This window comes from Grammomys surdaster, unplaced genomic scaffold (assembly GCF_004785775.1).
Source record: "Grammomys surdaster isolate TR1022 unplaced genomic scaffold, NIH_TR_1.0 125688, whole genome shotgun sequence".
Classification (NCBI taxonomy): domain Eukaryota; kingdom Metazoa; phylum Chordata; class Mammalia; order Rodentia; family Muridae; genus Grammomys; species Grammomys surdaster.
Genome location: NW_021620524.1, coordinates 1,885,031 through 1,895,413, shown reverse-complemented (window position 1 = coordinate 1,895,413; position 10,383 = coordinate 1,885,031). Strand labels below are relative to the sequence as shown.

Sequence of the window (10,383 nt, the reverse complement as noted above, 5' to 3'; positions counted from 1 at the left end):
ATAGATAGATAGATAGATAGATAGATAGATAGATAGATAGATAGATAGTTTTGTTGTTGTTGTTTAAATACAGTTTGCCTAAGTTGCCCAGGCTGATCTTGAATCACTCTGCAACCCAGGCAGGTCTTGAACTTGGGTTCTTCTCCCAAGCAGCTGTGTCCAGGCCAGTAATACCACCAGCCCAGACTGTTTCTTGACAGTATCAAGAGAGCACCAGGGATGGTATTTCTGATGCCCAAGCCCACAGGCAGCGATATTCTTGGAGTCTCTCGCCTCACACCTTTGAGGGTTAAAGAGTATTTGATGTCTGACTGCCCTGGTTCCTCTGAGCTAAGGGAAGGTATGCTGGCCACCATATTGGAGTAGCCTGTCAGCCTTGCTGGGATGCCTCACCAATCAGGCTACTCAAGAGCTCTTATCCCTGGTGTGGGGCGGGGCCTACAGGCTCCCAGTGCCTTTACAAACCCAGTGCCAGGGATTGCATCTGGTTTATGCATACAGTGTGTCTGCTGGCAGCTGAGCAGGGACCCGAGGCCCTTCAAAGGGAGGAGATGTTTGGGCATGTAAGCTGAACTAGATCCGCTCCTCCCTCTGCAAGGCCTAGACCCTCCACAGTGGCTCAGTCCCTGACCAGGCCCTACCTCAACACGGCTTACTGTGGATCTAAAGACTTTGGCGAGGTGTTGGTTGCTAGAGAAAGAGCCTTTGCCTTCTATGGTTCACTGTTTCCTAACTCCTCCCAAGCTAGCCTGCAGAGGTGGTTTCAGTAGCTGAGAAGATAGTAGGCTCAGGTGGGAACTCAGAAAAGTCTTTGCTGGCTCTTGGAATGTTCTGTCCACTAGACCTCTGGATGACTGGCAGCATTAGCAGAGGTGCCCACCTTCTGTCACTTGGCTGAGGGTAGGATTCTGGTCTTTTAGGGCTCCTAGAACAACTACTTGAGTTAAACAGAAAAGCGGGGACTGTTAGAAATGGGCACTGACCCCATACCCTGGGGTGGCATGACTGTGTTTGGTTGGTTGGTTGGTTGGTTTTTGTTTTCCTGAGACAGGGTTTCTCTATGTAGCCCTGACTGTCCTGGAACGTACTCTGTAAACTAGGCTGTCCCTCTAACTCACAGTCATTCACCTGCCTCTGCCTCCCCAGTGCTAGGATCAAAGGTGTGCAGCACCACTGCTGGGCAGCCAGCATGTGTCTTAAGGGCACAACATAGAAACTGAGGCCTTGACTCAGTTCATCTGGTCGCTCCAGCCTGGAGAGTTCTTTCTTGCTTCCCTTTTGTGCATCTGAGGTTTCTCTACTCTGTGCCCACTCTGGCTTGGCCAGAATCAAGCAGGGTCAGACCATGGTGAACCTAGGATTCAGAAAGTCAAGTGTAGGCTAGTGTGGACATCTATGTGGAGGGTATCCTGTGACAGGCACAGAGGTCCAGCTTGGGATCTGTGAGCCTTACCAAAGCCTGGGGCCTAACAACAGCCTCCACTGGAGGAAGAGGTGAATGTATTTGGCTGCCTCAGTCCCAACAGCCCTTGTTTAGTCAAGTATGGCCGTTGCTGCCCATAGTTTGTGCTTGTTGAATATGATTCCCTCCATCACCCCTGAGAAGCAAACAGTGTGTCTCAAGACCTGGTCCCACTGATTTACCACCAGGGTCCCTGTGTGGGTGGTGCCTGACACAGCTAGGACACTTCCTCAGCAGCATGTGTCTGAGGCTGCTGAACATCAGGGGGCTGGGCCCCTAGAGCTCATGGTGACAGGCCTTCAGGGGTACTAACCTGGTGGACAGCCTCCACCATGTGCTGACCTCCCCCAGTATCTTCCTGCTTCTGGGCTCTGCCGAGGCTGGACCACTTAGGATAGCGGCCAGACCTTCATCCAGACTTGATCTAAGGACAGACGAAAGGGTGGTCACTGAACACAGAGGTTGTAGGAGTTAGAACTGCTTGGGCAGGGCGATGTGAGGCTGTCAGACTAAGCAGAGGGAGGGAGGAGACAGGCACCAGCAGCACTGTCCAGGTGTGCAGGTGATGGCTACCTGGGCTCAGGGGTGTGGACTAAGCCAATCACGGTTAAGAACTGCTCAGAACTGAGCTTTCATGTTGAGAGTTCCACAGAAAACTAATTTTAATTATAGGTCAGAGAACAGGAGCTTAGAACCATTTGGGGCACTAACTGGGGCGGGTAGTTCTATGTGAAAGGGGAAGTTCTGAGGGCCATCTCTCACTGCCCTGACATGGCCTCCCCTCCAACACATTCTGTCACCACAGGGTTGCCAGCAGGCATCGGGAAGCTCCTGCACACATGATCAGAGTGGGAAAGGTGTTCTCCTGAGGAGCAGTGGACAGACTATGCCTGGGGTGTGGCCTCTGTCCCCAACTCAGAAACTGAGGGATGTGGTCATCTCTTTAGAATCCTCTTGGAAAATGAGAAGTAAAACCCACACAGAGGCTTAGGGCAAACCAGACTCTCACTGTCCGTAGCAGGAGAGGAAGGAGCCTGTGGCTCAGCCACCCTGTGGTAAGTGGGGAAGACCAGCCCCAGAATATGAGATCTGCCTAGCTGTCTTCTGTCAGCCTTTGTTCCCCCCCTTCCCCCTCCCCCAGGGATGAAGTGGACCTGAGTGGTCATGCTGGCCTCTTGTATTGGTAACAGTTAGCCGCCCAACCAGCTGATACCCATGGGATGCCTAAGCAGAGACTGAGTGGATGTTCTGGTGCCTCCTTCCCACCATGTCGTTCCTGAGCAACCCCTACCCAGCAGCCTGGGTAGAGCTGGCTGTGCCATTGTGCTTGGGTCTGAAGTTTTCTGGGTTTCTCCTATTTGACTCCTCCCCCAACCTAGCTCTTATTAGAACAAGACAGGCAGGCACAGGTAGGAGGCTGTCTGCAAGTGACAGTCTTCTGAGAGTGTGACACTGCCTTTGCTTTTCCTGCTGTGTGACTTGCCATCTCCCCCCTTAACCGGGACTCACCCTCCAGAGTAGCGAGTGTGAGGAGTGGGGGATTAGAGACATAGAAAGGGCCTGCCACTGCAATGACCTTAGGTGTGTCTCGGGCTTGGAGAGCAGTTTGCCTTTCCCTCCCCCGTGCTCACAGTGCTCAGGGACAGGCAGCCGGGGCACAGCAGCGTGCTGAAGCCCCAAAGAGGAAGATCCCAGAGAAAAGCAGCCGAAAGTGGATAGGCAGGCCTCACCCCAGCCAAGATAACTCTGAAACCCAATGTGACCCTGTGGAAGGCTCTGGAAGGCTCTGCCTGACCCACCGTACGCGGTCCTCCTGTTGGCAGGGAGCACGCCAGATTCTCTGTGCAGGAAAGCTGTCCTCAGTCCTCTCTGAGATGACATAAAAGGGGAAGCAGGTACTGGCTAGCCATTTTAAAGAGGAAGTGGTCCATGTGCTAAGCAGGTGCCTGCCTTAGAGGGTGGTGGTGGCATGCCCACCGTACTCTCACGAGGATTCCTGGGTCTAGGTAACTGGGTGTCTATTCACCATGACACAGGGGCCTCTCTGGTGGCTTTGGCACCTCTGGAGTCTTCATTTGTGGGATTTGCCTGTTCTAGGGGACGATTCATTCTATTTAAAGGGCTGTGTAATTAACAAAGCAAATACAAAATAACCATAGCTGAGATCTTCACAGCATATAATAGCAGAGGCTGGCCCGCCCAGAGTGTGATGTGGTGCAGGCGGTGTGCCCTCACCCCAGCACACAGGGCGGAAGGTCTTATTAGCTCTGGATCTCAGAGACAACCAAGTCCAGGCCTGGCCTCCAGTGAGGTCTCACATGGTCAGCATCACATGGTCAGATGAGGACAACTGCCAGGCCCTGTCCTGATAATGCTACTCATGCTGTCCTGGGGAACACCCCTAGCCACACCTAGCTCTAGGGACCTCCCAGAGACAGGCCTTGATTCCACCTGGTTTCACTGGCAGATGGTTTTGAAGATTGGGTTTCTGACACATTAACTTCCTGGACACTTTAGTCTATAGCAGTGCTCTTTGTGAAGCAGAATACCCAGTCCTGCCATCTGCCAGCCTCTGAGCACGGAGGCACCAACCCTGTCCACCCATGGGCAACATCTGCTGGCTGCTGCATTTCCCTGGGTGCCACGCCCTTCAGACTGGAGAAGGCCTTTCCTTGGCTTCAGGTCCCCAGTGACTTCAGACAACATGGAACGTCAGGTTCTTGCTGTTCCCTCCCTCCCAGCACAGCCCAGGGGTTCTGAGTTGTCTCCCTGGGAGTCATGGTCCACAGTGGTAATGGCCAAGACTCATGAACTCATTCATAAGCTATAGGGCACCTCGGGCAGCCCAGGGCTTTGACAGTTGTGGGGAAGCCTCAGTGGTCAGTGGATTAGGGTGAACCACAGCAGCGTTTTCTAGAACATCCTTCCTCGCTCTGAGTCACCGGCTGGCTCTGGAGCAGAGGAGACGCTCTTTCCAATCACTTCTGTCTTCTCAGATTACAGGGCTGTTCTGCTGGGTGACTAAGTGGGAGCGTTGTTTCTGTGGGTCTTAAATGCTTTCAGTTGGGCGTTTCTATAGTGCCGTCTCCATAGCACCCAGCTAAGCAAGGAGCTGTGAGGCAATGTGGGGTGGGTGGGGACAGCAGGGACCTGGCCACCGGAGGACAGGCATGAATGCCATTTTAAATGGCCCGATGCCAAGCTATTGACAGTGCAGGCTCGGGTCGTGTTCTATACTCTGTGCTTTCCAGAAAGTGTAGCCATTGCACCACACTGGAGTGCCCTGCTCACTCTATTGATGAGGAGCCTGGACACCTGCAGGGTTTACACCACCCATCCCCTGTCCTCTTGCTGTCTCCCCTGCATGGGAACACTTCACTTGGTCCAGATTTCCAGGATCTTCCTGGTAAAATTGTCGGCTGCCTGTGAGGAGCTGGTGGCCTGGAAAAGGAGGTCAGGGAAGTCGGCTGTTATTCCTAGACAGAAGTGGCAGCCGCATGTCACTGCCAGGCTGCGCTGTGCTGCTGCCCGATGCCTTAGGACCAACACTGAAGCTTTCTTTCTCCCAGGTCAGACCGACACTGGTGATGCCAGCCCAGGCTGGTATGTGGTCCAGGGCTCTTCCTGCCTCCCAGATGGGGATTTTTAATAATCCCTGTAAGTGTACTGCTCTGATACTCTGTCCCCTCTCCTTTTCATGGACCACCCCTAGGTGCGCAGATATAACCTGTGAGGTTACATTTATTCCTGGGGTGTATAAGTATGGAAATCTTAAAAATAAGACACCATGCCCTCCTAACTCACAGGCTGCCAGACCCTGCTAATGAGGCCGGGCCCCACACCGGTGCCCCATACCCCAGGGAGTGAAAAGCCTCTGTAATGGTAGTGTGCAGCCTACAAACCCAGAAACTGCTGCTGGTGGGCTGGCTTCAGGCCTCAGTTTGGAAGGTGCTGTTCTCAGGGCAAGGAGACCCAGGAGGCTGTGTGGCCTGGTTTATACTGATGTCCTAGGTGACCGTTCTAAGTGGTGCCTCTTTTCTGAAGTCCCAAGATAACGAAATGATGCAGATTACCTTCTCCTCTCCCCTGTCAGAGCACCTCAGCCCTCCTTTGTAAGACTCTGCTGCTGAGCCCCTTTGCTGCTGTTGTTATTGAGAAGTTTCTGGAAGAGGGCAGTGGTCCAAGGATCCACTCCAGCACACGCGTGTGTGTCCATGTGTGTGTCTGTCCATGTGTGTGTGTGTCCCCGTGTGTCTATCCATTCATGTCCCCGTGTCAGAGGTCAAATCATAGGAGGAACTACTCACAGCCTAGTTCAGCCCTGAAGGCCAGAGTGCCCCAGTCCCAGACAGTTGCCCCAGTCCCAGACAGTTGATGACCTGGGATGGAATGAATGGAACCCGAGAGGCCAGTGCTAAGCCCTATGTGATGACTGGCTGGTGTTGTTCCTCTCCTGGAGAATAGCCCACTCCTTTCTGACCCAGAGTATACCTGGTCTCATCTCACCTCTCTTCCCAAAAGCCTGGGAAGGAGCTCACACCCAGGCTGAGCCTCCTCCAAGACTCCCTGGAGTCCTCCCAGCACAGCTCCTGTGGGGGCAACAAGGCTCATGCCCCACCCCTCACTTGCCAGAGGACCCTGGAGTGCAGGGGAGGTTTAGGGAGCAGGAAGCCCTGGTAGGCGCATGTTGCATAACCAAAGGAAAAGTACTTGGCACTGTGAAGGAGAGAGAGGAGGATCAGAGAGGGAGGAGGTAACGTGCACAACCCCTCCCCAACATCACAACAGCAGAACCCACTGTCACTCTCACCTGGTATTCTGACTTCTCTTGTTAGAATAACTGTCTTGAGTCCCACCTGGCAGTCCTTATGGCTGGACCCTGCTGCCCCTTAAGAGAACCAAGACGCATTCACAGGCTGGTCCTGTCAGTGGGGGGGGCTGGAGTTTAGTGTGGGGTTGCAGGGGCAGAAACAGCAATCTGTGTGGGTCTGGGGGCAAGGGTGTGAGTGTGGCAGGCCTTGACCTTGGAGAGATCTATGCTGGCTGGTCGGCAGAGTTGGTACATGCACCAATAGCCTAGTGAAGACCAGCCCCCACCCAGCTGGGCTTCCCCCTCTTCTGTCCCTCCAGCTGAGCCTTGTGTGGGGAGATGCTAAGGGAACAGCCTGCTCCAACCCCCTCTGTCGCCCACAGCTCAGCCGCCCACCCACGCTGAGTCAGAGCTCCGAGGTGGCTGTGAGTCAGCTGTGAGCACCCTGGCAGCTCAGGCCTGCCCCCTGCTGGAAGACAGCCACATTAGGAAGCACGGCTGCAACAGCTGCTCCTGGGCAGCATAGCTGGCTGGCTGAGCACTCTGCTCCAGGCTGGTGGGGGTTCAGCCTAAGAGGGGTGGGTGCAGGAGATGCACTAGAGAGGTGTCTCAGGTGTTTTGTAGCAGAAAAATGTCTGCCTATACCTGGATGTGAATAGACCTTTCCTTGACATCTGGGCGGTTTGATTGTCATAGTAGGGTTTAGCAGTGAAACCAAGTTCCACACACATTCTTATAGCATAGCTCTGTCCAGTGGTTTCCTTTGGTGTGGATGGCGTCTACCTATTTGTTGAGGCTTTCTTTCAAATTGTGAACCGCATATAACTGATACTAGTCAGCATTTTGTAATCACTTAAGTGAACAGCTCAGAGACAAGAACATTTTTCTTAGGTCAGCTGGTTTAAGAATGATAAGGTCTCAGAGATCCTAGGTTAGCCTCATCCCCTATATCGCTGAGGAGACCTTCAGGAATGTTGGGTGCACGGGTGTGCAGCACTACGCCTCTATACTGTGCTGGGATGGAACCCAGGACATCTCGTGTGCTATGCAGGTACCTACCACTGAGCTATACACTTCCAGTCTAGAATGCCTGTCTTCATGGTATGTGTCAGCACCCCCAAATCTCTTTATCTTTACAGTTTGTGACTATCCCCACTAAATGCCGACTGCCAAACTTCACTTGATACCACCTTCTCCCTGGTCCCTATGAAGTTGATTCCCCTGGACTCTCCGAACTCCCCTACCCTTCAGTCTTGGCATATTCAGAATAGGTAGTCAGGTCTGGAGGTTTGTACTGGTCTTGGGCTTTTTGACAAGAACCTTCCTGGGTAGGTTATGTTCCCACCAGGAAGCTCAAGACAAGCTTGAGACAAGACATCTGTTGGTGGCCAGAGACATACCTGTGACCTCAGGGGCTTCAAAGAGATTGAGTCTTTAGATGGGTTTGGGGAGGGCAGTGCTCTCAGAAGCATTTGACCACATAGCTCTCTTGATCCCAGAGTACCTGAGCACCAAGTGGGGCTCACAACGCCACCTAGATTGGACACCCAGGTGAAACCCAGATAAGCCAGATGCAAAGTTGAGGGTTAGGTCATGTATCAGTTCATGGTCTACGAGGACCCCTCACCAGGCACATGCTGTCCCAGGGACAGTGACTTCAGTGTCTTTGAGGAAGGCCTCTCTTCGCCTGCATATGATCTTCCATGGAACAGCCTAGTGCTTGCTCAGCTGTCCCACTCTCCACTTCCTCAGTGCCCACAGTCTCTCTCCAGCAGCAGCTTCCCCGAGCCTCCTCAGTCAGTGTCTCTCGAGACCATTCTGTATCTGCTGGAGCTGAGACGCCGAGGCCAGAGAAACTCTAGGTGACACGAACCTCAGGGCTGTCCTGAGGTTTGTGGAGCCAGGACGTGGGAACACACTGAAGGAGCCCCTACTCTGACATTTCTGCGCTGCATATAGCTGAACCTTGGAAGGGATGGCCTGCCCCTGGTACCTCACCTTCCCCTTCTCAGAAAGAAGGCCAAGGAATGCTGGGATTGGTGGCACATGCTTGTAGTCCCAGCATGACAGGCAAAGACAGGAAGACTACCTCATGCTCAGGGCCTAACTAAGTTTTATAGTTCAAAGCTAGCCTGCCTACATGGAGACCCTTTCTCAAAAATATATTTGTATGGGGACTGGGGAGATGGCTCAGTAGATAAAGCACTTGCCACAGAAGTGTAAGGACTATAGTTCTGATCCCTAGTAACCACATAAATGCCAGATAAGCATGGCAGCGTGTACCTGTTGTCCCAGCACTTGGGATGTGGAGACTGGGCTCCCCAGGGCAAGCTAAGCTAACAGAGTCAGGGAGCTCTAGGTTCCATGAGCCCCGGGTTCTGTGAGAGATCCTGCTTCAGTTGAAAATGATCAAGGGAAACACCAGTGGTTTTTGGCTCCATGTGCATGCTTCTCTGTTCACAGTGCATGTTTGTAAGCCCAGAGATCCTTCCACCGAGGTCCTCCAGGGGAGACAAGATCCTGGGCAGTGTGGGCAGGCACACCCAGAGAGGCCCGCAGGGATGACTGGATATGTTGCCTAAACCCAAGCAGGATCTGTCTTCTCACTGACCTATCCCCTCTGTTTCCTGTCCCCAGTACATCGATGCCATCAGCAATAAGCAGGGCGAGCTGGAGAACTATGTGTCTGATGGCTACAAGACAGCACTCACTGAGGAGCGCAGGAGGTTCTGCTTCCTGGTGGAAAAGCAGTGTGCTGTGGCCAAGAACTCTGCTGCTTACCATTCTAAGGTGAGTTAGTACTGTGGGCTGCCGGGCCATCCTGCTCAGTGCAGCATCTGCAGGTGGGAACTAGTTGTTCATAAACCCAGACTATGTTTGTGACAGACATACATACATACATACATACATACATACATACATACAGTGGACACTAAAACTGGGACAGGCATCCTTGTACACCTCAGACTGAGGAACAGAATTCTAGAGAAAGAATTGCCAGGTCAAAGGGCAACATTTTAAAGACCTACATTAGAAATCGCTGGATGTTTTGGAGACTGTCTGCTGAGGAGAGTCCAGGCGTGGGTTTTGGGAATTCTTAAATCACCATTGGCTTTTCTGCTCCAGCCAAGGTCTAGACTTATGGAATTCTAGGGAGAAGTGGCACAGTCCCCTGGCCTCAGGAAGGGTTGACCTTCCTCCTTCCCTCAATCCTGACTATGCCCATCTGAACTCCTGGTGGCCCGTGGGCTAGTGGGTCTACAAGCCGTGATACTGATGACCTCGAGCCTCTTAGGCCAGACTGTGTCACCTGACATCTGGACCTTCCTGCCGTAATGTCTAATAGCTGCCATAGTTTGGCTGCCCCCATGGAACTGGCCACACCTCTTAGGCGGCTGTGAGTCCTGCCTGGCTCCCAAGCCCCTCCCCTTCACTGCTCCAGGTGCCTTCTTCTCAACCTGGTCACACAGTGTCCTCAGGGTCCTTCCTTGCCCCAACTTTTTCTGGTGCAGTCAAGCACTAGGTTTTTGGTGGCTCATTGGATCTGTCATTCCTGGTCCCTCCATGACCCCTGAGAAACCAACTTCCTTCCACTAAGTCTAGTGAGTGCTGTCTACTAGACACCTCCCCCATGCTTCCTCTCTCTGCCCTCTTCCATCACAGGACACACACAAACACACAAACACACACGGACACACACACACATACTTCCTGGGAAGTGCCACATTCCAGGACCTGGCCCATCCTTGCTGAACAGAGAAAGCTCCTGTGAAGAGTTGTATCCTCTAGGATGTCTACCATGAGCCCTGCTTGTGTGGCTTGGGCTTAGGGCATTCAGAGGACTTACACAACCCCACGGGTAGGGAAGGCTCCGATGATAGACTCTTGTTAGAAACATGTTGGGGTGAGTGGAGCCCTGTCATTCATGGCATCTGTAGGGGCTGAGCTGGGGCCAGATTGTGTCCCCTGAAATATTCAAGAGCCTAGATGTAATCAGTCAACACAGACAGCCATGAAGACCGTGTTCATGTTCTTGTGAGAGAAGGTGGTCTAGAGATGGCACTATACACACTGACATGTGTCCTTCCCACTGTCATGTGTGTTCACACAC

General features: G+C 52.9%; 1 protein-coding gene across 6 annotated transcripts in view; it reads left to right on the top strand.

Moving 5' to 3' along the window:
• The window catches only part of Baiap2 (BAI1 associated protein 2), a 65,523-nt gene that overhangs the window by 43,214 nt on the left and 11,926 nt on the right, over window positions 1-10,383 (top strand). For all 6 annotated transcript variants that reach the window (XM_028787859.1, XM_028787861.1, XM_028787862.1 and 3 more), the window contains one exon: window positions 8,910-9,062. In XM_028787859.1, coding sequence (XP_028643692.1) covers window positions 8,910-9,062 — 153 coding nt within the window. The remainder of the gene's footprint in view (window positions 1-8,909; window positions 9,063-10,383) is intronic.